At 42.3% G+C, this 27578-nt stretch overlaps 1 protein-coding gene across 1 annotated transcript; it reads right to left on the bottom strand.

The window, feature by feature from the left end:
* Positions 1–27578, bottom strand: SELENOP (selenoprotein P). Its single transcript, XM_086960598.1, has 5 exons — positions 27537–27578; positions 18806–19029; positions 12539–12751; positions 11819–11936; positions 1–2066 (listed from the first exon to the last, which is right to left on the bottom strand). The coding sequence occupies exons 2-5, from the start codon at positions 19009–19011 to the stop codon at positions 1470–1472; spliced, it is 1134 nt and encodes a 377-aa protein (XP_086816724.1). The 5' UTR covers positions 19012–19029; positions 27537–27578; the 3' UTR covers positions 1–1469.

Consider the following 27578-nt stretch of genomic DNA (forward strand, 5'->3'; position numbering starts at 1 on the left):
TTACAGGTTTATATGTTATGTTTTATTAGATGATAACTAAGTGACTCAGTCAAATAAGGCATTTCTGCTTTCCTTTCATCTCTCATACTTCTTTGCATTCACCATACGATTTTTCAAGTTTACTAGGAGGGGTGATTTTCCTACAAACCATCATTGAATATGGTAAATACTGTAAAAGCGTCAATTCAGGTTCTTTTTTTAAGCCATTTATGAAAGAGGTACAGCATTTTATCTAGTTGAAAACACATACATATGTTTAGTAAAGTAAGTGAACAGGAAGGTTCTGTTATTCTATTCTATATTGTGTATAGAAAAGACAAATGTTTCATACATGGGAAAAAGTAAGCCAAGAAATAGATACATTCAGACAATGCAACTGCAGTTTTGTCATGTGTTGTAGATGAAATCAAACACCACTTACAACAGTACTTGTTTACAAATTGCTAGACTAAATTCTTGTTTGTGAAAACACATTCATGAAGTACAGTTATTACATTAATAAAGAACCCCTAATTATCTGCTTCAGTTCTTTTTTCTTTTTCACCCTACTATGTTTACGATCTTCTATTTAAATACTGTATGTATTTCATTCATAAGGTTTGTGATATTCCTTTAAGCGTTCACATTTTTTTTATTTCTGTGTATTGTGGAGGTTCTTTGTTAAGTCCTCAGAGGCATGGGCACTTAAAGAGGTAACATAATTTGTTTACCTGATATATTTGTTAAATATTGTCAGCTATCTGGTATACATTCTTACACTATTTCGTTTACTTTCATTTCTGTAAACGTGTAATCAGATGTTCATCTTAAGTATGTGAAAGGTTCACCACCAAATTCTGCTATTCTACCCCAAAAAATCCTTGATGAAATCACTATGCCTGTAATGGTTTTTGGAACAGGAACGGGTGATGCTATTAAATAGGTGAATTTAAATAAAAAACGGTGTCATTAATGTGGAAGCCGAAAACAAAGACATTATAATATTTTTAATGACAATAAACATCGTCTTTTGGAGAAGTCTTGTAGGATATAAAAAGTGGTCAAGGAGTATTCTCTGGCTTCCACCCATGATTGCCTGCTAAGTATCAAACAGAAGCCCCTAGGTCATAGTTTATGCTTCTGTCATCATTAGTGCAAACAATGCTTTAGGAGATAAGCACAAGAGCAACAGTAAATTATGGACACTAGCTGCTCCTCAATTGAACAGTGCTAGACAGGTGTTGCTTTGTTATTTTGAATACATTCAACCAAACACTAAATGCCTTCGCATTTACCAGAGGTGAACATAATATTTTGATTCTAAAATAGTATCCAAAATAACGCATGCAAATTACTGTGTGCAGTTTGCATGTTTACTTTGTGACTACCTGTCATTGTCAAGAGCCTGTTGCTTCTGGTCACTGTCAAGCAACACTGGGTTCTGACTCACTGGGCAACTGTTCATCTAGTTGGTCTGTAGCTATTGACTGTCAAGCAGCTGCGGGCAAACGTCACTGTCAAGATTCAGATGCACTCTCTGACAGCAGTTCCTGTCATTTACAGGAAGATGGAAGCCCACTGTTACACTGTCAGGTGATTCCCCTAGATGACTCGGCCAATGACAGTTGCCGGCAGTGTCAGCATCAACTCGACGAAGTTAACCCTGACCCTTCTTGCCAGTCTCATAATAACTGATTTTGTCAGCTCTTTTGTTTATTTCAAGGTCTAATGCGGGTCGGAATTTTCATTTCCCTTTGTGGTGAGGATCCCATCAGATCTTTTTGTGGAAATATATTTACAACCTGCTGGCCACTTTGATGCCCTTGCCTGTTTTGACCCACTACCCTGTTACGATTGTGAGAGTGTGTCATTAGCTCATGAACCAAACCCTGTGGATTCTTGTCTTCTGAAAGGCGGTCACCCTTATGGTGGTGATGGTGACGCCTGTGCCCGTGACCTCTATGTTCAGTCGGGTCATGCGGGGGAGCGTTGTTCATTTTGGGTGGCTCCTCGGGTTGAAGTTCCTCAGTTGGACCTTCTGCTGGTACCTTCAAAGCAGTGTTACACACGTCATCAGCTATTTGTGTCTACAATAAATACATAGCAGAGCGAAGTTGATTAACTGACATTTAAATACATTATAACAAACATTAAAATATTTATAAAACTGAACAAATAATTAGTTTTCTGCTTCAAGTTTCCTATCTCAATAGTTTTTCCCTAATATGTATTTCTATTAAAACGGTTTGCAAGCATTATGTATAATAAAATTTGGATGGGCATGAATAAAGATGTTGAAGATGGTTTTCTGCACACTGTAGTCTTAAACCATATAAAATGTATGGATTATCCCACACAATGTGTGTTATTCTAAAAAAGCAGCTTACGCACATTGGAAGGGCTTATCCTAACTGCACAAATCCTGATGTAAGTAAGTAATGCTTTATTATACATGGTTATTTAAAACCTTTACAATGTAGAAAAGAGTTCGATTAATAAAACAAAGGTCACGTTTGTACATATTAAGAAAATAAATCCTTCAGTAAAAAACATACTTAGACAGAAGCATCAAAGTTAAAATAAAGTATGAGTTCAGTTAGACAGCCTATTTGTCATAGTAAGTTGTGCTGTAAGTTGATCCTTGTTGCCAGCAGAGGGGTAATATGGTAAAGTGCCAGTGCAATAAGAGCATTTTAGAAAGTGCCACTTCAATAAAAACACATTTATGTTAAAAAAGAAAAGGAGATTAGTTATGTTGACAGTTCGGGCTATCCCTGTGATGTGGTCAGTGTTATTCAGTATAGTTCAATGTGGCTGTTTGCTTTCAGCATTGACCTCCACCTAGTAAAAATCAAGGCTTGGCGGGCGACAACATGAGGTTTGGGTAAAATTCAGGGGCCTTGTTTATGGCACTTCTGCTTGAATTGGACCAAGAGATGCAGCATGTTATTCGTCCTCACCAAATGTCTGGCGCAGGCTAGACCTTAGTGCAAGCGCGCTTTGGATCTCGGTACTCAAGGGCCTGATGCGATCAAGTACAGTGCGGTGTTCCTGGGCGTTCCTTAGCAGATGGTATGGTGGAGACTGGATGGTCCATCTGTTGGGTCCATATCCACTTGCATCCTAGTTGGGCTGCTAGTATGTTCCTCTCTCTCAGTGCTACTATTGTCTTTCCTGATGGTTAAAGCGATAAACGTTGGTCTCTGTCGGATTCCCTGCCAGGGCCACACTCTCCTGGAGTTGGTTTGTGGACGCTTAGGAGTATTTGGATGAACCTCATGCCAACATAATGCCACCTATTTCTTAGCCAGTGCCAGCTGGGACTTACTCTTTGAGGTTAAAGTGGTTTGATACTCTCGCCCTTCGCAGTGCTGCTAGGTTTTTGGCTATCCTTCAGCATTTTGATGCGGGTTTCCGCCGTTTCAAGGAGTTTTACCATTCGGCAGCTCAGTTGGATGTCATCACCTTTGAAGCAAGCCAGCACCGCTTGCCTGCAGGTCTGTATCCTGCGATTGTTAAAAAGTGGTCTCAAGAGGGAGCGACGTTCTTGAATGAGTTCGCTGCAGATGGAGATGAGATGTACTGTGTTCTCTTTGCCGTTCCCGCAAAGCCGGCATGTTATTGGTAGCTGCGGGTGTAACCACAGTGGTAGGTGGGCCGCTGATGGCAGTAACCCTAGGCGAAATTTCAGGAACTTCTCTTTTGTTTTTTTGGAGAAGCCTGTCTGTAGATAAGCTTGGGCCGAGGGCTTGATGTACGATTGAAATGTAAGCCAGCCATGAGCCCACTCTATCAAGGCGGCTTTGTCCTGCAACAATGATTCTTTTTGGACTGTCTTATTGACCACCTATTTAAAGCCTGCTGGAGAGCCTGGGAGTTCCTATAGTTGCTGTAGGCCGAGTTGATCGATAGCGACCTCCAAGTACAGCATTGCCGGGAAAGTTTATTTATCTTGAAGTTCCTTGATTGGAGAGCATTTAATGTTTTCGGATCTCCCCTGCTTACTTTGTGCCAGCTTTTTATGTAGGTTCCTTTACGTGCCAGCTCCTCTTTTGGTAGCCCCAATTCTAGTCTCATCAGAGCGGGCGATGTGTACCTAGGAAGGCCAAAGATTATGTATAGCGCCTTTGCTACTGTTCCATCTACGGAAGCAGCATCCCTCCCCCTCACTGCTTCACTGCCGTAAGTGATGGCTGGGATTAATTTTGCCTGGAGCTAGGTCTCTAAGTGCCACTGCAACCATTAGCCCTCTCCTTTTTATGGCGTCACATTGCGGCTGGAAGTTGCCCTTGCGGTCTATGATGACCACAGGTATCAATATTCACAGACCGTTTCCAGCTTCCTTGATGCCAAGAGCCAATTCTGTGTTATTTTCTTTTTGGGGAGATTAATGCGCATAACTTTATATTTTTCGCTGTTGATGCTAAGCCTATTAGCTGCAGAATATCTTGTTGTGATGTCGAATAGCCGTGGAGGCCTACGGGGGTCCGGCTAATAAGTAACAGGTTGTCTGCGTAAAAGAGGTTCGACAGCTGGGAGCCCCCTAGCTTTGGTGCGTGCGAGTTACTTTCATTTAACAGCGTTGACAGCTCTCCCATGAAAAGATTAAAAAGTGTTGGAGCGAGTACGCAGTCCTGTTCTCCCCCTGTGCTTGTTGAGATCTTCCTTGTTAGGTATTCGCCAGAGCCTAATTTGACTTACACCCATGTCTCGCTGTGCAGTAGAATTGGTTGGTTTCAGAGCAACGGGGTGATGTCCAGCTTTTTTAATTTATGCTGATGTAGAATGTTGTGTTAAGCGGTGCAAATAAAAATGTTCAATACCAAGTGAGGCTGTACAATGTATGGTGCTTCATGAATTCCTTCTGTACTCCAACGTTATGCTAATTTACTTTTACTTCAGGAGAGACCTTAAACCTGTAAACTTCAAAGAGTACCTCTGTGTTTCCGTGCTCTTGATATCGCAGCATTTTTACACCCAAATGAAAGTTGAGAAGGGCACACCAAGAGAGCAATGTGTTGTCTTTGTAACCTAAAATAAAGCCAACAATTTCTAAACATCTTGCTACTGTTAAAGACTTGAATGAGATCTGAATTTGCGCTGTATGTGGGTACTTTAGTTGTTTCTTTGATACTATTCCTCGTTTGTCTCCTTTGAGGTATTAATGCTAATTTTACCGTTGGTAGGACCTAGTGGTTACAGTCTTAACATGATAGGCATTTTTCCTTATTTTGGACATTGTAGACCGCATTCACAGAAGCTTTTTGTGTAATTAAATTCAGTGTTGTGCCATAAAATTAATTTGCAGTGGCAAAATCCATTTCATGATTCACAGAATCGGGAATAGTGAGGTTTTACCCTTGCAAATAGGATATGCTATTCACCAAATATGTTCAAGTAAGTTCATGTGCTGAAATGTGTGCAAATGTACTGCTGTCAGGAGTAAAGGGGATTTCATGTTGAAAATAGGTCATGAGTAAACCGGAAATTGGTTACGTTTATGTGGATGGGGTATCTACATGAGGACAGTGTTTTCACAATAGTGAGACATAAAAAACTAAAATGGTTAATCAGACAACTCATTGTCCTTTTTCATATGAAATCATTCTGGGCTGAGTGCAAGTCAGGAGGGGCAACGAGCTGACTGACAGCCCAGGATACTATGCTGAGTACGAGTCAGTTTGGAAAATGTACAACATTCAAAAGAAGACATTCTAAAAGAAACCAAACATTCCAGGAATCTTCGGCAGACTGTGGAGAGTATAACACCAGCAGACATTAATTTTATTTAAAACTATGGAATAAAATAACATTCTACATGTAAGATATGATATTTAAAAAAGCATGTTTCTATGAAGCTACAATTGTAACTGGAGAACTAGTGCATACTAGAGTTTATAGTCCTTAAAAAGATCGTATGTTACAGGAATGAACCTTATTGGCTGGCATTTGTTTTGAAATGCAATAACCAAGTAAATATGAAATTGCTCTGAAGCTTCATGATCTTTTTCGACAGATTTAAAGTCAGAAGACACACAAAAGATGTATCCCCCACAAAAACTGAGTTGACCATCTTATTGAAAGAAGTCTCCATTAGTCAAAAGAGCTTTACAGTATATTCCAACATCATAACTTCCAATTAATTTCACTATAAAGGTTATATACCGTCTATTGGTAGTAGGACCTGTTCCAGCTGCTTCCTGATAGTAGTGCCAATTGTTTGCTGGAAATTGTTAATCTAGCGAGTACTCCTTGAACACTTTAGAAATGTTCAGTAAAGTTCTAAAGCCTCAAAACATTGTTCCAAATGTGTGAGAAACCCAACACAACAACTTTCCAACTTCTTTCCGGGATCCTTTATGAATGAATTGGCACTCATATTTATTGCTAAAGTTGACCTAAAATCTGTGTTATATAATTGACCCCCTTCGGGGATAGGAAGTGCCCTGTGTAAGCAGGGGCTATTTGGTGACAGCTGTGGGGGATGGGGTTCTTTGCCTCTGATGTACCCGGGTCATTTCTACTATACATCTCTGGTCCAAGTACAACCCTTTCAGCACTTGACCCTCAGTGGTAGCAATGGCAGTCTCAGGGAGGTTAGTGTAGTAGTATGACAGGCTCAGCATGCAACAGACAACCAGTACTTTAATACAAGGTAAACGCAATACTACACACTACACTAAAGTATCATGTACTCGCAGTCTCTTATGAAGGACCATTGCCTCCCATTGAGGATGCCCTCTTTTACAGCTCCCTTTGACGAAAGTACCACAGTGTAGGTTTCAGTACAGATGTAGCACCCCTCCTCCCTTTCTTTTGGTCTGTTAGGCACTAGCAAGCACTCAAGCTCTCAACGTTTGTCTCAGCTGAAATAGGGGTTTGTAATAGGCCTAACTCTGTCCACTCAGTTATGCTCCTTCTGCAGTCTGGGAACATGCGTCGGCCGCAGGTGTTTAGTGCTGCTGCTGTGTTTAGTCTGCAGCCCTCTTGCTGGAACTCGGTGTTGGTAGTGGATGGACCATCAGGTTGCACCAGGACCTCCTCACTCTTGGACAGGTTGAGTCATTTCAATGGTTTGGTCTCCCTTAGCTGAGGCGGCGACATGACCCGCTTCTGGTCACAGGCCTAGGATGACAGCTGATTCACTTCAAGCCACTTTAGTCCAGCAGTGGTTGTGTCTGGTCTGACACACTTTTGGTCAGCACTTCGGCACCCATACAGTCACTTGGTCACCCAGTGACTAGTGCCTCAAGTCAGTAGCTCACTTCAAGCGGTGTAGTCTGTTTAGGCACAGGTTTGGGTACGTGCCATGAGGCTAGCCATGATACAGATCTGTTTGGGCACACTTGAAGCAAGTGCCACAGTACATGGGTTTCTTCTTCAGTGGAGCAGGACGCTCGGGCACACATGGGTCAAATGCCAAAACTTTGATAGAAAAGCCACTTGAGGCATATTTGGTGAGTGCTGCCATTTAGCAATTGTCTCCTCTTCAGAAGCACAGACTGGTCACATTTTGAAGCAAAGTTTTATGGCTGCGACAGCAAGGATGGCACAGCAACCAGCTCAGGCACACTTTGCCAGTGCACCATGATGACCAGCTCCGAGTGTGGAGCATGCCTGTCATGCTTCCACAAGTCTATCAGATGGACACACAGCATCATTGTCATCTGCATTTGCCCACAACAGTAGTCCACTCCTCCTGTAGGGTTGGCTCATTCCTTCCCTCTTCTTCCAGGCAAGATGCTCCAGGCATTGTAGATCTAGGAGAAAGCTCTTCCTTCAATTCACACTCCAGGTGAAGCCCCTTACCTCTTAGAAGCTGTCTGTCAGGCAGATATCAACCCTGGCTGCTCAAATCTTCTCTGGGTTTTCTGTAGCGACCCCCCACCATGGCCAAGGAGAACAACATGTGGGTCAACAGTTCCCACTTCTTATATAAGAGTTCTGAAAACAGGAGATGTACCTGTCTGTCTTGCAGAACCAGTTTGGGTATGTTCTTCTTTCATGTGTCCTTCTCGGGCTGTTTTACAGACTCAGTCTTTGTCTACGGTGATGTTCTTCACAGCAGGGGCATCTCCAGGCAATAGCACCCACAACAGAGGCACAACAAGTCATGAACATTCTGCACTTGGCGATCACAGTCACACTTGGCCGCCATCAGGAAGAGAGATAAACGGCTGATCCCATTCTAAATGACCCTTCACACTGTTTACCACAGAAACTGCCATCCCGCCCTTCACCTTTACATCCACCAAACTGCAGTATTATTTGATTTTATTTATTTGTGTATTTTATAAAGCGCGCAGCTACCCCAACAGGTTGTCCCGGCGCTATTGAGCAGACGGCAGTTGGTCTAAAGCGGGAAATTCCTAGCAGAAAAGAAAGGTTTTGAGGGATCTGCGGAATTCGAGTTCTGACTGAATCATGCGGAGGTGAAGCGCAAGTTTGTTCCAGCGCTGGGTGGCACACACTTCGAAAGTTTTACCTCCAGATCGCGCTTTTTTAAATCTAGGAGTGACTAGTAACAGTTTGGTGTTAGAGCGGAGAACTCTGGAATTACTATATGGTCGAAGACTCGAAATAAGATGGCCTGGTCCTAAGCCTTTGGTAGTCCGAAAGGCCAGGGTCATGGCGTTGAACTCAATTATTTTGGAGATGGAGAGCCAGTGCAGTTTGCGCAGGTATGGGGAAATATGTTGTCTAAGTGAAATGCCACTGACCAAATGGGCAGCGGCATTTTGAACTATCTGGAGTCTGTGGCACAGTCCTGCTGTCAGACCTAGATAAAGTCCATTAGCATAGTCAAGATGCGAAGTTATGAGCGCATGGACTATGGTTTTGCGGGTATTGCTGGGCAGGTAGTTGATAAACTTTTTTATAATTATAATTTTGCAAAAGCAAGCAGCAGAGACTGTTTGTACTTGATTAGCAAAGGACAAACGGTTGTCCCACCTGACCCCCAGGTTTCTAACCGAATCCTTGGGGAGAAGGGGAAAGCCTCAGGTCTTCTGGCCACCAGAGATTAGAGGCTAATGGAGAAGGTTGGTTGAAGAACAGGACCTCGATTTTTCCAGCGTTGAGTCTGAGAAAATTGAGATCCATCCATTTCGCAATATTCCTAAGGCGTGACTTTAGGGGGTCGAAAGTGGTGGATGAAAGCTCATTATAGGAAAAAAGGAGCTGGATATCCTCAGCATATGATGTTATTTTAATGCCCGACTGTGATATCATTTCCGCCAAAGGGGTAAAATAAACATTGAAAAGGAGCGGACTCAACGAGGAGTCTTGAGGGACACCCCATTTGTGTGGCCTAACTGAAGAGGTGTAAGGAGGAGTGTGAACCTGTTGTTTACGGACAGAGAGAAATGAGGCAATCCAGTTGAACCGTACACTGGATTCCAATGGATCTCAGCCGTTTCAGGAGGATCGGGTGAGAGATGGTGCCAAATGCTGCTAACAAATCCAGCAGCACTAACACCTCCCTCAATCCCCGGTCAAGTGTCCACCGCACAGAGTCTGCCATTTCAATCAGGGCTTACTCTGTGCTGTAGCCCAAGCGAAATCCATGCTGAAAATCGTGAAGGAGACCCTTGGACTCTATAAAGCTGGCAAGTTGTTGGTGGGCCAGCTTTTCCAAGATCTTGGCTGGAGCGGGGAGAAGGGAAATCGGCCTATAGTTTCCCGGGGTCTCTGGATCTGCATTAGCTTTTTTCAAGATAGGGACTTTCCAACCCTCTAGATAAATGCCCGTTCTCAGGGAGACGTTCCATATAGAATTGAGATGGGGATTGAAGAATGCTGCTAGTGCTTTATATTGTTTTGCTGGCCACGGATCACTGGGGGATGTATGTTGTTACTACGCATGCTTTTGCAACGCATACCTTTACCACCCAGGTTTTACAACGCAAGTCGTTACAACGACTTGCGTTGGGGGGCGCTGGATAGTGAATAGTTTAATTTACTATTACAACTCCAGTCCCCGTGGATAGTAGGGAAGGTTTTGGATAGTAAATTAAACTATTCCCTATCCTACAGCGCCCCCCAGCGCAAGTCGTTGTAACGACTTGCGTTGTAAAAGTTGCGTGGTAAAGGTACTGCGTGGTAAAAGTTGCGTTGTAAACTCTGTTCCCCATCACTCGGAGAAACGGAATAGCACTTAAGCTGTTCCTGGAGGGAGATGTCTTCTGATATTTCAGAGAATTCCGCAAGAACTGATGCAGAGGTTTGATTAGCTATCAGTTCTTCCCCGATATCAGAGCTGTCCTTGTTAGGGAAGGAGGCATAGATAAGAGCAATTTTCTCTTCAAAGAACTCGGAGAGTTGGGTGCAGAGAGACTGAGACACAGGCTGACGCCGATTCAAAGCCTGCGAATCAATAAAAGATTTAACAATTTTGAAAATCTCTCTGGGGGCATTGCTAGCTTTATCAATTCTATCTGATAGAAAGCTTCCTTTGTGTTTTATGATAAATTTCCGGTATTCTTTAAGGGCTGTCCGGTACTCGATTTTACTTTCTGCCGAAAACGTCAGTCTCCAGCAGCGTTATCAATATTTTGCAGGCGGACTTTTTTTGTCTCAATTCCTCCGAATACCAGGGGGCTGCCGGAGAAGACCTGAAGATTTTAATCGGTCTAAGAGGGGCCAATGAGTCAATAGCTTTGCCCACCCATTCATTAAGGTTGGAAATACTTGAGTCAAGGTCAGGGGCTGGAGGCGGATTGGAATCTTTTAAGTAGTCGTGTAGGGATTTCGGGGAGATTTTACTCCAATTTCTACCGAATTCCTTAGGGGTTAAGAAGGGTCTATCATGATGGGTCATGTGAACAAAAAAGGGAATGAGATAGTGATCAGACCATATAACTGGTTTGGGATCCTTGACTGAAATGTCGAAGAGATTAGAGCATATTAAATCTAACGTGTGACCGCCTCTGTGTGTGGGGAGAGTTACTAGTTGGATCAGATCACAGCCTGCCAATACGGAAATAAAATTCGAGCTAAGAGAGCAAGTAACATCATCCACACGTAGGTTCAAATCCCCTAAAATCGTAAAATTATCATACCGCGTGCATGCTTGGATGATGTAATCCGTCAGGGCTGGTAAATGGGAGGAGCTGGACTTAGGGGGTCGATAAATCAAGAGGCCAGCACATGAAATAGACGCCGACAGTTTGATGCAGAAGGGGAGGCCTTCAATGCAGTCAATTTGATCATAATGGGGAGAAGTAACCGTCCATTTAGTTTTATAAATAACGGCCACCCCTCTACCTTGTTTGCCATTTTGTCGATTGGCACATTCAGGGAGAATAATCAACAGCTCTCTACAGCAAAAGGACCACATTTAATTTATAAGGGAAGTTTGTCTCCTCTTTCCTCACTTCAGTGTCTAGGCGTTTCCCCCAACTCTCAGTAAAAGTCATCTTGCCTCCATCTGCACAGCGATGTGCACTCAGTTGCCTTTCTAAAGATGTATGAGGCCACTCAAAGCCATGCAGGGTGGCTTTGCATGGGTTCATATCGGATTGAGAGCCCTGCATCACACCTGTACCTTTTTACGCGGAGCAAAAGTGACGCAGGATTCTCATAAATAAGCCCCTGTAGTACATTTTGAAATTCAAAATAAATGTGAAAAGACTGTGCTTTTAATGTATTATAAAATCTCTGTTAAACAGCCTTGCAAATGTGCCCTCTGTTTATGGTCTGCATGGCATATTTAAGGACAATGAACCAAAAATAATTTTAAAACGGATTAAATCCATAACGTGTTTCATTATTGTGTTATTTGAAGGACACTTCTGTTTTACTGCATCTTAATAACAATAGAACTAGGACATGACAGTACCGTATTTTTGCAGATGCCACATTTGTTTTCACAGTAAGCGATTTTTATTGATTCCTCAACGTATGGAAATGAGAGAAAGGTGTACGGCAAACTCAGGTGAGATACAAGGCGGCCGCACCTAATGAAGACACAAGAAAGTACATTAAGAAGCAAACAATATTGACATTATTGAGGTACAAAATACTAGAAAGACCCCCACAAGACCCACATGCACTTCATAACTGCCCTGAGAGACTTCTATAAAATAAGAAAAGTTCAACACTTGCACATGAATTTTAATTCTTATTCGACTGTGTGATGAATGTGGCCTGAAGACTTTAGTCAGAGGGGAGCAGGAAGGGTGAAACTTCATAATGACCAGTAAAATCAAGCAAATTGGGCCAGTACGATTAAGATGCACGATGCCAATAAGACCTCTGGGGTGAACGGGCTTTTTTGAAAGGCCCTCGGGTGTGGCAACAGGTGTAAGAGGGAAAGCCAATGTCCTTAAAATAAAACTCTACATTACAGAAGGTGGAAAAAGATTAACTGCCATGAACATACAACGCATATTTTGCTTGTACCATTCTTCACATGTCTACCAAACATATTTAATCTGTGACAGTGATGAGAAATGTAAAGAAGTGGTTGTGTACAAATGTCATAGTGCTTAGAGAACCACTGTTACATGAAGCGTAATCGAAGTGCCATTATTGGGTGTATCTTGAAGACACCACATACCTGTCGTAAATCAGAAAATCATCCTTGTTTCCCTTTAGAAGGCTCCAAATATCAGGCTGGGTTTCATCCTGCTGGTACACAGAAATGGATTCTGAGACTCTCTCTTTCAAAAGATGGTATTTTAGTTGAGAGGGCTTTCCTTGGTGATTCACGACAACGAATGAAATGTTCACCAGGCCATCCTTCTCCAACTTCAAGCGCAGTTCTTCCAATCTAGACATAGAAAGATAATTGCTACAGTTGAAGAATTTTTCCAAGGTGTTTTAGTTTGTGCGATTACCTCTCTGACAAAACGTTTTTTTAGCAATGTTTTTATTTGTGCCACGTGGAACAATTGTACTTTACTTGAGGCACATTTCTCAGGGTGTGTCCAGGAACCGAATTAGTTTAACTATGCAGAAAAGCACAGTTAAAAATACCAATGATACATGCAGTAATAAACCTTCATAATTACACGTAACGAAGGAGTTTAGTGCTTTATGCACGTAAAGAACGCCAAAGCAATTTGTGAACGTCCTAATAATCTATAGGTGAGAGCATTATTCTGTACATTGCAAGATGTCAATGGTGTTGTTTTCCAAGCAAATAGATAGTGGTTTAATGATATTAAATAGTTTAGTGTTTAAAAAGACTGTTTTGTTGAGGCTTCTCCAGAGCCAACTTTAGCTGTCTGTTGTAGACAGCATTATAACTAATACTTTAATATATCCTTAAAATGGGCTGTTGGCGTGCTCGTTGTTCAGGATTGAATGGCTTTCCTGTCTATGTTAATTCTCAGTTCCTGATCTGATTGACTGCGTGTGTGTAGCCTTCCAGTGCTGATTAGGTGGGGGCTGTTTCTTTTTGTGTTTTTCTGCCATTTGAGCTTTAGTGCACATTGGAAGTGCAAGTTCTGTTCCACTCTACCGTCCTCTCCCCCACCCCAACCCCACCACCGACACCGAGCACTGCTGCGGCTTAGTGCTTGTCCCATGCCTCTCTCTACTATCCGTTCGCAGCATGCTATTGACTTTTACTAATGCTTGAAGAACTGTACCTGACCTGGCAAGGGCAAAAGCGGTGGCCTGCCAGCTTGAATGATATTTAATATACTTACAAGTTGGTTGTGTTGTTGCTTCTGGATGCTACCGCACAGCCATCTTACAGCAATCAGTTTACAAAGTAACATTGGAACACATTCCGAGATGGCTGCCACACTACTGGGGTGCAGGAAGGGTTGTGCTCCATTGCGCGGAGAAGTGTGGGTCGATGGTTAGAGCGGCAGACCCTGAAGCAGAGGTCTAGCCCGGGACCAGGGTTCAATTCCACGCCTCGGCGGGTCTTGGGCTAAAAAATTCCACGGAGCTGATAATTCTCGACTCGGTGCCTCTTCCAATCATGGAGTCCCACTCTGCAACTCTGGACAATAGCTTGCTTAATCTCCACAACGGCCCCCATGAAGCTAAGGATGCCTGGCCTCCACCTTGGGGGTGCCCAGGAGTGGATGCCTCACAGGGAAAGCCAGGATGGGTTCCACAGCGGTATTCGTACAAGTGCCTTGAGTCCCTTGCGGGTAAGTAGTGCGCTATACAAGTATCGATTTACAATTTTTGCGCGTGTGCTCATTATTCTTTGTAATCTATTATTTGTTTTTGATTATTATTTTCAACCCGTTAGGAACGCACAGTACTGAAGGACATGGAAGGGACTAATGATTTTGATGGGGATACTTTGGTAATGGTGCCGACTGTACAACACAGCGGCTGGCTTCGGAGGAGTCTGAAATAGAGAATGCAGATAGAGGTTTAAGCGTCCTTTCCCCCTGCTGTACAACTCTGATGCTCAAGGGCCACTTTATAATTAGAGATTTATAAGACTGCTGTGCAGTGTAATCCTGATCCTAGGAGCTCTTTGTACCTGTGTGCGCAGCATTGTGCTGCCATCATGTCAGGCTAGGCACCGTTTCCCTTGTGTATGTAAACTGTGACGGAGGCGATGAGCGTCCGCAAAGGAGTGAGCAAGGAGAGGACTCTGGGAGCACAGAGAGTTGTGTACCTTGCTCTAGGCAAATGCTGGTGTCCCTAGACCACTGCTTAACGATTAGGGATTAGGGCAGAGGTCTTCAAACTTGTTTTACTCTGAGCCCCCCCCTAAGCAAAATGTTTTGAGGTCGGGCCCCCTCCAAAACTTTATGGCAAGGATTGGGGGAGCGGGAGGGACATGGCTGCGTGCAGGGAGCGGGGCTTATGAGATGATTTCAGGAATACTTTTTCTTTAGCTTATGAACCACACAAAATACTAGACTTATAAAACAGCAAATGCATCAAACAAAAACAGATATCCCAAACAAACTGCTCCCCATAATTGGGGTGTTGTGAGCCCCTCACACTCTTTGACCCCAATCCAACTATACTTGCTGCACTAATGATAACTTCAGTCCTTAGTAGCAGGCTACCTCCTCTGCCTCTTTTACCTCTTCCCCACCATGATGGATCATCACCTCTGTCCTATGCTTGAAAGGACAATACGCTCGGATGCCCCTTTTTTTAAAGGTAGACAGTCATTATTGTGATGCAGTGGGCCCCCCAAATTCCTGGGCCCAAGTCCTTCTGCATCTGCATCTACTCCTTTATGATAACCAGCAGTGGCCACTTACACACTTGGCAGCAGTACCAGCTTCACTAATGTCCCTTTAAAATAATAAAACCTTAATTGTCCCCTTCTTTGGGGTATCTCTCTAAAGAAGCGGTCTCTGGCCATTTGTAAACATTTGCTTAGAGTGCTCACTATTCTGGGCCTTCTCTTTGACAATATCTATGAATCTCGATCCTTTCCTCTGTCTCCTAGACCATTTCTGTGAGGCCCCATGGATCGAGAGGATTAGGGCTCTGCATCTGAATGCAACCCTACTGGCCTTCCACCTGCCACCCCTTTGACTGAGCTTTCACACAAAAAACTTCTCCTGAATGGTTAATACTGACTTTGACATGCCTGTGCCTGAAATTGAAGTGGGTGGTGGTAGTGCAGAAAGTTAAAAAAGAAACCGGCCTTCTTAACAGCCATTAATTGATTGAGTCACTTAAAGCCAGGGCCACTGGAATTATGAGTTTCTGCAGCAGCAGCGCTTTCCACATAATTATCAGTTTGCCGCATTTGCTACATAATCTCCAGATTTCAATGACAAAAAACTTGATTCTAGCTCAAACGGAACAAAAGTTACTTAAAGCGTGACAAAGTGTTCTGGAGCAGTGGAAGGCCCTTTGCAAAGATTGGTAATCTTGTAGTTGCTTACTGCTGTATTTGGGTGTTAAACTGGTACTAATGAGGTGAAATATTTCCCTTGACAGCGTTACCGTGAGTTAAAATGACAAAATATTGAATTAATGCTAACTACAAAATGTGGCGCATTGTGCTGCATAATTTACCTTTTCTTGCTGGATAATTTAGTCAAACCTGCCGCATAATTGTGTTCTCTTCTGCTGAATAATTCCAGTGGATCTGCTTAAAGCTTTATGGTGGCAAAGATCTATTCCTTTTAAGATGTAATGTAACAAAGATATCAACTGGGATCTGGAATAGTGGAGACACTTACAAAAATGTCTGCATTAGATACAGTTTGATTACTTACTACTAAAAAGTATATTTTGTAAGAACTTGTTTTATCTCAATCACAGCATCATTTTGCAGCGGTGAGGTAACATGTTTTGCTGCATTTTTTAATCTGCAAATTATGCAGCGGACGATGGATTATGTGGCAAATGCGGGAAAACCATAACTATGCGCTGTAAGTTCAGGGTGAGGGTGAAAGTGAAGGGTGAGAAGGAGGACTGAGTTGTCTGAATGCAGGGTGAATTCCCAAACACTTGAAGTTAATCAGCATGTTATTGGCGGGGCGCAGGGTTTCAGATATAAGTTAAACTATTGCTATTATGGAATTAATCAGGGAATCGAGGGTGAAGGAAATAAATAATGTGCTGATCCCGCAAACAAACTTCCAGTCTTATGATTAGGGTTGCCAGCTCATTATTTTGATGTTGCAGACGGCACAAAAATAAACAGTCACCTGAAGCCCTATTTACAGCACTGATATGTGCGTACTTCGAAAAGCAAATATAAAGTACTTTTAAATGTGTTCTAGGGCTGCCTGAATGATTCATGACTGAAAATAAAAGGAACAGACAGAAAGTCACATTACAAATGAATACATACTTTTTTATTTAAGACCCTATTTAGTGTCAAAGCAAGGTCTTTACAGGCTCTTTAAACATACATGGCTAGAATTTTTTCTATTGGCAACCCTTTTTTGTATTGCTTTTCATGAAATGCATTTTCACACTACAGCAGTAAGTTTAAAATGCAAATGTAAGGAATAGGCAGAGTCGGGGCCCAGGTGGTACTGAAAAAAGAAAAAAAAAACTATGCTTAGGTAACCAGGCTTATGGACTAAATAAGAGGCATGAGATATAATGTTGTGTCTGTATTCTATCTGTATCACATTGAGCACCGTTTTGGAATGTTTGTTGGGTTTGAGTGATGGTGGTTATTCCTGTATGAAAGGCACCACCAACGGATATTTTTAACATGTGGGTGTGCAGGAGGTGGAAAGAACACTCTTTATCTGTTTCCATATCTTTCTGAGGTTGTTAGGTTTTAAAACGATAACTTATCTTTTTATCAATGTTCCACATAGTGGTTTCCATTTTTGGAGCACTGATGCTGTTTGGTCTAGAGCACTGATGGTAAGTTTCTTTGTTAAAGCTATGCTCAATCATAAATGTGGTTATGGCCCTATGTTTTTACTTTATAGATATCCCCGCTTGTCGATCTGGGTAAATTAAGAATTTCAAAAAGTGTTAGGTTCTGAAGAAGGCGGTCAGAAATATTTGAGGTTCAGCGAAACGTGCATTGACCAAATTGTTGCAAACTCAGTTCACTACACACCAATGGAAGGCTAAAGAAGAATGGTCTCCGTGGGATCAATGTACAATATTCGCTGTTCTTGGTTTTGAAGGATGAGTGAATATGGTGTGCATGTTAGAGTGTGTGAGTGCAAAGAAGCTTTGTTACCTTTGCAACTACTGAACTGCCCTGATGCATGCCTTCTGATTAGCACTTTTCTAAAATATGCTATAAGAGCTAGAAATTCGTTGGGCATGTACTTACTCACACTACTGGGCTCTGTAAATGTTTTTAAATGTTAAAAGAAGACCATTTTCTTGCTCAGCTTGATAAGGTCCATGAATTATCTAGTCAGGGAAGTTGATCTTCTTTGCGGTGGCGTTGCCACTTTTCTGAAATTGTATTGTATACTTTTAGGGATTTTAAAATAATGCATAGGATTTTTTTACAGTATTTTTAAGTCTTGTTCTTTTATGACCTATCATTGGTCGAATACAAAATAGTTGACTGAGTATGGTGATCTTTTTTTGGATTACTGTGTATCATATTATGACGAATTTTTATTTATTGTTTTAGTATGGAAAATTCATGTACATGTTTTAAGCGCTGTATATATTTTTTGATAAAATAAATACACAGGTTTTGTTGTAATATGTAAAATTGATATCAAATAAATCATATTAAATGAAATGAACAAGTGAAGAGTTTCTCTAGGCCCAGGGCTTTAAGTTGGGTAAAAAGACAAACGGGTTGGGGTGGGGGGTTTCTCAGAGGGGCATGGCATGTGTAATTAAGGGCGTGGCATACAACGCCTCTAAAATCCTTTGCTTACCACAGTGTGTCATCTGACTGGTATTTTGCTGTTTCTGTCATTGCATCCAGATATACAGTAAGTAAAATTATACCTACAACAAGAGAAGACTATTGGCTTGCCAATAGGTATTAGTTGCATAATAAGCAACAACTATGGCTTTGTTGCTTAGCATTTGAAAATGCTTCAGTTCTGAAATGATGAGACTGTGAAAGAAGTATAAGAGTCTCTTTGAAGTTACATCAAAGGCAGTGAAGAGTGGCACAGCTGCAGAGTTAAGATTTTTTTTTTTTACCCCGAGGGTGAGAGCAAAAATGGAGAGCCCGATAGGGACCCGTCTCAACACCTGCTTTTTAGAACTGCTGGTGCTGAGCACTGACAGGACCCGGCCTACTTAAAGCCCTGTCTAGGTCTTTACACATGGGTTTCAAGTCCTTTGATACATTTATATAGATTAAGTGGGAAGTGTTATTATTTATCATTGTTGTCTTTTCCCCCTTTCCCGAACCTGAAGGGATTCTTTTGGGGGTAATCTTTTGTTTCATGAGTTGTAATACCACAATATTCACCAACCATACCTGGAAGCCTGCAGCACACACAGATATCAGCTAGCCTGCAGAAGAGCCACCACTGTCACCGACCCAGCAGAATCCAGCATCGGACTCCGCTCCCCAACAGACCAGTCTGGGGGCTTTTTGCAGTGGGGGTTGTCACCCTGACTCTCTGCTCCTCCACCTGGGAGGAGACAGAGAGCCAGGATGATCCCCAGCCCTCCTCCCCACATTGTGGGGGCTCGTTGAACCTGCACAAAAAAAAAAAATATTAGAATATCTCATAACATTGCAGTGCACGATTCACAGATATAGAAAAATTCTTCAAAGTGTTTTTTTATTAAGCCAGCCAGTCCGTTACTAAGGAACGAATGTTAAAATTCTAAGATTACGAATCCGATGCAAACCAACATTTGTATGTACTCCAGTAGCTTTACAATTTGTTTTGTCAAAAAATTACACGAGGACTCTCATGTATAGCATTTACACATTAACAAATGTAAGTGATTGTACTAATATGAATTTGTTAATGTTGGGCAAGCATGCATTTACACATTCTGTTTTCGCTATAGCGTGGGAAAACGTTTTTTCTATGTTCAGAAACTCTGCACCAAAACCCCACACATTTGGAGGTGTTTCTCCCCATTCCCACTGTGGATGAGGATTTAATCCCTGCCCTTGACACATCCACATCTCCAACAGTGTCCCGGTTGATTGGTTGAGCTTATCCCACATATTATTTACATGCCATTACAAGACACAAGTGTAATATTACAAGTGAGTAAATTAATTAAGGAGTATCAATGCATGTTTTGTGGATAAAAAATTTAAATTTGTATTCCTAAAGCATGCCTTTTACACACTTGCTAAACTAAGGTGCACAAATGGCTATGCAACTTGGACCCTACGCAAATTTTTAAACAATACAGTTTGTTTTACAAAAGCGTTTGCAGATTTTGAATTACGTTATCTCAACTCCGTTTACTTTTTTAATGTTGGGAGTAATATAACAAGTACTCTTTGTAAACCTGTTGTAATGATTGTACTTACTTTGAAAAGAAAACACTAATAGAGTCAGTGAATCCTAAGGCATTTTTGGGCCATCTACTGCTTCTTTTGTTTGGGTGTCTAATAAACTCGTGTGGTTCTAATTCCAGTTGATTCGGCTGAAACTTGGAACTTGGTTATTGGTGTCTAATAGTGTATTTTATTTTTAACAACGTTTGTCTTTCACTTAATTTATAATGTTAGCCGTTGTCATTGAAACAATGAACACGTTTAAAAAGTTGACTTATTGTAACACGACATTTCAAGACTAGCTTGAGTCGATGTTTAAATGTCGAATTAAAAGTTCCACACGGTGGCAGCATTGTTTAAAGGACGAATACTGCTTATTCCGCTCTACTGTGAAATATCAGGAAAAATCATTATGAGGGACTTCAACTATAATATAAACACCAACAATTTTGCTACTTCGGAAACACTAAAACATAGACACAAACCTCCCACCATTATAGAACTAAGTGTTGAAATAGAAAGCATGGCCATGTCAAAATTGTAAGAGAACAAATTAGAAAATACCCAGTTCTTCCTATGTCAGGGTCTGGAGTTTTTACTATTTGCACTATTGTCACTTCAACAGTCGAAGTACTGCTTAGTAAGAGCGACCCTCACACTTGTCGATTTAATCAGCAATGTACTCGTTACATTACAAATACATTTTCTGTTGCTGAAATATAAGATGTCATGTGCCTTTTTTTGGTGATTAAATGCAAAAGAGCAACAATATTTTGATCTGTAGGTGCACAAAAGTGGGCCGGTGTTGTGTAGGAGTGGGCACAGGACAAAATAAAAAAGAGAATTACTTTTTTTAAACACAACTTCCCTGCAGTCGGCTGCGTTTTGCTGTTCGGCTCCTCTCCTCGCAGGCACAGGCCCCAAGCCTCCCCTGCGGCCAATCCTGATACTGCTCTCATGATTGAAAATGCAGAATCAGGATTGGCTTCAGCACTATGAATTTGCGCTCCCATGGAGACTGGAAGCCTTTTCCTGCTCTCTCCAACCGAGCAACGCAGCTGGGTTGGAGAAAACTTTAGTACGCATGACGGTTTGACCAGCCTGAGACAGCCAGGCAAACCGTCATGCCCACTGACAACAGTGCACTACCACTTCCCCTGTGCATGTCATCCCCCAAGACTCGGCAGGAAAGGAAAAATAAAACGATAATAAAATGTGTTTATTATCGTTTTATTTTTCCTTTACTGCTGTTCTGAGGTGGGGAGCGACGCTCCTTCGCCATGGTGGGAGTTTCTTAGAGTTAATGCCTGAACAAGTCAAAAAAAGTAAGCAGGGATTGACTGTGTTTCCTACTTGTTCTTTCTAAAGTTCGTGAATTAACTCAGAGAAATGTTCAGTTATATATTTGAACTTTAGTCACCTTGGGCAGATTTACTAACATTTTGAGCTGGTTTGCATCACAAATCTGATGCAAACCAGCATAAAATTGTTATTTTGAATTTACTTGAGAGGTTGCCTTAAAGTAACACAAAGCACTGCTTTGCATTCCGTGGATGTTACTAGGGGCAGGGGTTTGATGCAAAGCTCTATCTACTAACAATTGTGGACTGGGTTCGCATTAAACAAATATCGCTTTGAGAGTAGCTTCAATGTAATTCAAGTAATGATTTTATTTCTCCAAATGTATTCCCCTGTGTATGTGTGTTGCACTGTACAGCACACATTCTAAGTTTTTTAATTTGTCTAGTCATAGTATTTTGACTGATGGGTACCCTTCCATCACAAAACCCATGGTAGACATCACATACACACTCTTGCACTAAGGTGTAAAGTTGCGTGTGTGGTGCTAAGAATCCCAATTGTGCACTGGCACTAGGAGGGAAAGAGATGGCTCTCTCCCTTTTTTAGGTCGAGCCTAGCGGCAGTGCGCATGTGCTGCACGCTCTGCAAGGCATGCAATAGTTGAGTATGCTTTGGAAGCCTCGCCTTCTCTCCGCCCATATTTTTGATTGTCTGGTGTCATTGTCCTAGGTAAATGCTGAATTCCTTCCGATTGATAATGAGGCTTGTTAGTCCCTCCTTGTTACCACCCTCTACCCATTTGTTACCTCCCATGAGGACTTGATCTTTTACTTGTGGCGTTACACGGTCTCCTTTATAAGTCGGTAAGCATTATTTTTTTAGGTCGAGCCTAGCGTTGCAGCGCATGCGCTGCTCGCTTTGTGAGGCATGCAGTATTCAGTATAATGTGGAAGCTCCGCCCACTCTCCACCCATCTTTTTCATTGGCTTAGGGCCTAACGGCTGCCTTCCGATTGGTTTTAGGCTTGTTAGTCCCTCCTCATGAAGACCATGTCTTCATTTGTATACTTCCAACGTTACTGGGCACTTTACTTTGAGTGTTGCACTGTAACTATTTTCCTCCCATGCCTTCTCCCTCAATGCCCCCCTCCCGAAGTCCGTGCGTTATCGTCCCTCCACTCTCATTGTTCATGCTTTTATTCTCCCTGCCCTCCACCGCACTCCAGTTTTCAAAGCAATAGGTCTCGTGTAAATGTGAGTACTATTTCATTGCAAATGCTGGTTTTTGGTAGGCACAGGAGTTTTAGTGATTTGTCCTAGCCTTGAGTAGGGAAATGTTTTTATCGCGAACCAACAAAGCTGACCACAGGACCTTCCCATGGCACTGATCCTGTAGGTCAGTGTTTCCCAAACTGTGGTCCACGGACCCCCAGGGGTCCGTGACCATTCCCAGGGGGTCCGTAGGCAACAGTTTAAAAAGCACAGAAAGTTTCTTGTATAATTAGCAGCTTTCCAGCAACAATAAAAGTGTCCAGAGAATGCCAGTGATTAATGTACCTGCTGGAGAGCGAGGAGAGTTTTGTTCAGTGGCAGCTTTGATTTAACTAATGTAGCACAGAGGGTTAATGTGCCTACTGCAAAGAACGTGTAACGTGCATCTTAAAAAGCAGTATTTTATGTGCCTAGGTTCGTGGTTACTGCTTTGGTTACAGAGATTCTTTTGTTACTGTGCACTTCATAAGTGACAATCGTAATCTAGCAGAGGGACCTATAAACTGTCATCAAAGAGCTGCTTGCAAACTGCATGGTCCCAGTTATTCATTATCCTGATGCTGCTAAAAAGATATATTTGGGTGGAAATACATTTTTAATGTTAAAGTCAATGCTAGCCACTGTATTATGTTTTGAATCCTGAGTTTGTGCTTTTCCAGACCAAGCACTCTTTAAACATTTTATATACACACAGATTTATATGTATGATTCAATGTCTCTATATGTGTGTGATGTAAAGTGCTCTGACATCCTACAATGGTATGAGAGATGCTATAAAACAAATGAAATACATGTTACAGAGGTGCTATTACTTCAATATGAAATACTAAGGGCCAGATGTACGATCTGTTTTTATATGCGCGAACGGGTTCGCGAACCCGTTTGCGCATGCAAAAAGCTACTGGGCAATGGACATAGCCTATTTCGCAAGTCGCAATTTGTTTGCGACTCTCTAAATAGGTTTTGCAACTTGCTATTTGGAAGGGGCATTCCCTTCCAAATAGCGAATCTCAAAACCATCTACAAATGTTTGGCGGTCGCAAAATAGTCACATTTACCTTCTACTTCAAGTAGATGGTAATACATTCGCAAATGGGAAGGAGTGCCCAGGGGACCCCTTACCCTTTGCAAATGCATTAAAAATTATTTTTTAAGGGCAGGCAGTGGTCCCAGGGACCTCTGCCTGCCCTTAGAAAATAAAACGAAAATGTTTCATTTTTTTTTTTTAAATGCATGGTAAACAGGCTGCATTTAACTGCTTTATTTAAAAGCAGTCCAAGACATGGTGGCCTGCAGAGCCCAGCAGGCCACCATCGCTGGGAGGGCTGGCACACCCAATGGGCTTGCAAATTGCGAGAGGCTCATTAATATTAATGAACCTCGCAATTTGCGACCCCATTGGGAATCTCAAACAGTGTTAAACACACTGTTGTACATTTCATTTAGCAACTCGTAATTTCCCACTCGCAATGTGTCGCCAATTGCGAGGCGCTAAATGAAATGGTCGTACATCTGGCCCCAAAATCCTTATAACTTTGAGTATTTGCTTTGTGTGCACACGTGTGTATTTTTTTTGAATTACTGTTTTAATGTTTGAAATTTAACTCATACATATTGCTTGGGGGTCCCCGGGTTCCAGTGGTGACTCAATGGGGGTCCTCAGGAGTCAAAAGTTTGGAAACCGAAGCACAACTTTTAAAGATGACTGCCGGTTTATTGACAGAACATGGCGCATCTGTTGTGGTCCGTGTGCCGGACATCAAATGGTCAGGCACAATCAGGCCAAGTTTCCTGCCAGGGGAGAGTAAGGACGCTTTGCCTGAGCCGACGATGGCAGCAGAGAAGTACACAGTTGGAGGTAGTATAGCCAACTTAGTCCTTCTTTTGTGTCAACGGAGTTCTCCTTATTACCCAGTTTCCTTCCTCTCTGCTTTAAGGCAGGGCTGTCACGAGGTGGAGGCCTGGCTGCTGTGTAACACTTCCGGTGTGTGCGTAAAGGCAAGCATGGACGGTGGAGGTGTTGTTCTGTGGCCCTGGATCATCCTGAAGCAAAGGGGCTACGGAGGGGCCATTAGTGACCGAAGGCGACCCAGCTCGGAAGCTTTTCACGTCCTGGGCTTTGTGTGGGGGGAACGGATAGGTCTGCAAGAAGCACCTCGAACCTGGACAGATCCCTAGGCTACCCCAAGGCTGTCAGCAGACACACCCCCTACCTGTCCGGGCCACACGGGCATCTCTTTTTTCCTGGCCGGCTTTCTGGACAGATTGGCTTCGGTCTCCTTCTCCAGGACTAGACAGAGCCCGCCCCCCTCACCTACCTGATGGTTGCCAGTCAACCAGCAGGTTCGCTCCCTGTGCCTGGGGCTCTGAACAAAAGTATTTTCATCTCCCTGCCTTGTCTGTATGGGACCTTTGCTCCTGCACATATCTGTGACTGGAGTGTCCCCCTGAAGCCAGTAGACGTGTCACTCCATCTACCCTGATGTGCCTGCATAATAATATTTGCTTACCCTGTCAGCAAGGAGCCTCTTTGTCCATCTTCGTATCTAATCAGAACCCACTGCCCCAGAGCACTGTCGTTCCATGACTCTGTGCATACAGTCTCTTGCCTACAAGGGCATCCCGCCACTTCTCTGGGCCTGGCCAGAGTCCTAGATCCAAAAGCAGCCCGTATACACTATATTTCTCTTCCTAGGACTTGGTGCATAATAGTCTCCCCTTTGCAAGGTACCCTTTTACCACTTCTGCAAAGCCCCCACCTAAAACTCGGTCTTCCGCTGCCTTGTACTCTGTCATTGTCCGGTTTGCCATGGCAACTCCATTGGGTATCCTCTTTCTCACCCCGGCCCCCGTGGTCTAAGACTTCTGCTCAGGTGCTCTCAATAGGCAGCCTTGTCATTGCTTTTCGATTTAACATAAGTTTGATCATCTCTGTAAAGTGAAACCACTGGTGTCTGTAAATATTGGCTCAGATATTTCTGTTAGCATTCTGTAGATCAGCCCATTTTGAACCTATTTATGAAACACTCCAGACTGGGCTATTCTGCCACCCACTCCGATTATGAAGCTCCCACCCAACCGCAGAATTGTCGTTATCCTAACCTCTACGTCAACCCTCCCTGATCTCAGGCTGGAGCACTTTGCACATCTCTTGCAGCCTGGATTTCTTTGTTGGCCCACTGTACAAAATCCATTGTTGTTGGTTCTCTGCAAACACCCCGGTAACCGCTACCAGCTGTGGTGTTCGGTGTATCTCGCATTGTTGACAGTATAGATTTTCTTGTCCTTGCCCCTCCAGTACCTTTCCCCTCACCACAAGTTAGATCAGCCTTTCAGCACATCACCTATTTGCCTGGACTTGACGGATTACCTCTCAAGTGGAGGGGTACGGTACAGTAAATACATGCTTTAACTCAGAATGCATCTGTGAGTAATTTTCTCAAATAGTCTACCTCAACTCTCTATGTACTCCACTCCATTAACCTCTCCATTGCATGGTGTTGTGCAGACCTTCAGTTTTATAATTAATGCCCACAACAGGCACTGTTCCATTATCCTCAACTGCCTGGACCTCTGTGACTCATTTGATACAACTAGCATAATGGTGACAACTATATCCCTCTTGATCTGGTTTCTACATCAGACAGAACAGCTGAATTAATTCAATAGGCATCGCCCAGAGTTCAGTTTTTTGAGTCTTTTTTTCCTAAAAGCCTTTCTTGGGCACAGTATCTTAAACTTTTTAGGTCGAGCATTCAATATCTCTTGTATATACTTTAATATATATATTTTAGTATATACTTTAGTATATACTTGTATGTGTATGTACTTTGTGGGCTCTGGAGATCAGCCCTGGGACTTGTCTGCTTCCGCTTAGGGACTTTTTTTCAGTTCAACTGCCTCTAATTAACTGTCTTGATAGAAAATGACCAGCAGAGGTCAGTAAAATACCAGAATTGCTTTCTGCTGAGGGACTTTCTTTTTTACATTTTTCTGGCAACTGCCTCTATTTAACTTTCTTGATAGAAAGCGACCAGCAGAGGTTAGTAAAATACCAGAATCACTTTAGCATTCTCAAGATTCCAGTCCATGGAAATTGTTTTCCACAAGCACCCGTAGACAATAATATTTTTTTCAAATCTTGTATTTTCAGTGATATGACCACCGAAGGCCCTGCTTTTCTATTAAAAACAGAGCTTTGGACCATACCATTTCCCACTGAAAGGCAATAATCTCTCCATGTGTTCCTACACCTGGTGTGTCACGTAGTTTGGTGCTTACTTGCCCTCCATGTTAAAGAACAGTAGATGTTTCAGCGTCCAGGCTAATGTGCTGTATAGCTAAATACATATAGGGTCTCAAAGGCAATACCAAATGCATTGCAAATTTTTGTTTTTATTTGCAGCGCAGTCCGCTTTCACTTTAGCGGCCACGCTTGTTTATCTAATTAATTTGCCACAAGGGCCGAAAGGGAGAACTTCTACTCACTAATGTAACAAGCATTTGCAATGCAATAGGTCTCGCATTTACGCCAGAGTTTGAGCTATTGATATTGCAAATAACAATACCTTTTATTTTTTATTTCGTTTTAAAACATAAATAAAAGTCATTGTCATTTACAATGCCAATAGCTGAAACTCGTGTAAATGCGAGATATATTGCATTGCAAATGCTTGTTTTTTAAAGTAAATATACCTACTCAAACACAAAAAAACAGGCGTTCAGCTCAGTGTAAAGCACTCATGCCCACTGCAGTACAAGGTCCGAGCTGATTCAGTCTCACTCTTAAAAAATATAAATACATACGTTATTAGACTACAGTATCCGACCTAGAAGTTCTGGCCACATCATGTAGTGCAAACAGTCTTTGTTTACCTAAATTTACCAAAATACTCTCTGTGCAAATTAGCGACAAAACACTTTTTTGAAACCATATGCATAACGTTTTTAAACATACTAATAAGCACGTAAACCTGTCTTGTCCGATGGCTCATTGCAAACGCTGTAACCCGTGTGAGACCTTTGCACAACGGTAATATGTTTTCCTGAGATTTTGCAGTATCGCTTCGTCAAGTACAGCATGACATAATTAAACACTCCCAGTACAATTCATTGTTAAGAAATTAGATGAATAGCGCGCAGCAGTAGATGAATACATCAGTACTCACTTCTGTACTTCGTTGCCCTCTTGCTTCTGCTGCAGTAAACAC

Source organism: Lissotriton vulgaris, chromosome 3_1, assembly GCF_964263255.1.
Source record: "Lissotriton vulgaris chromosome 3_1, aLisVul1.2, whole genome shotgun sequence".
NCBI lineage: Eukaryota > Metazoa > Chordata > Amphibia > Caudata > Salamandridae > Lissotriton > Lissotriton vulgaris.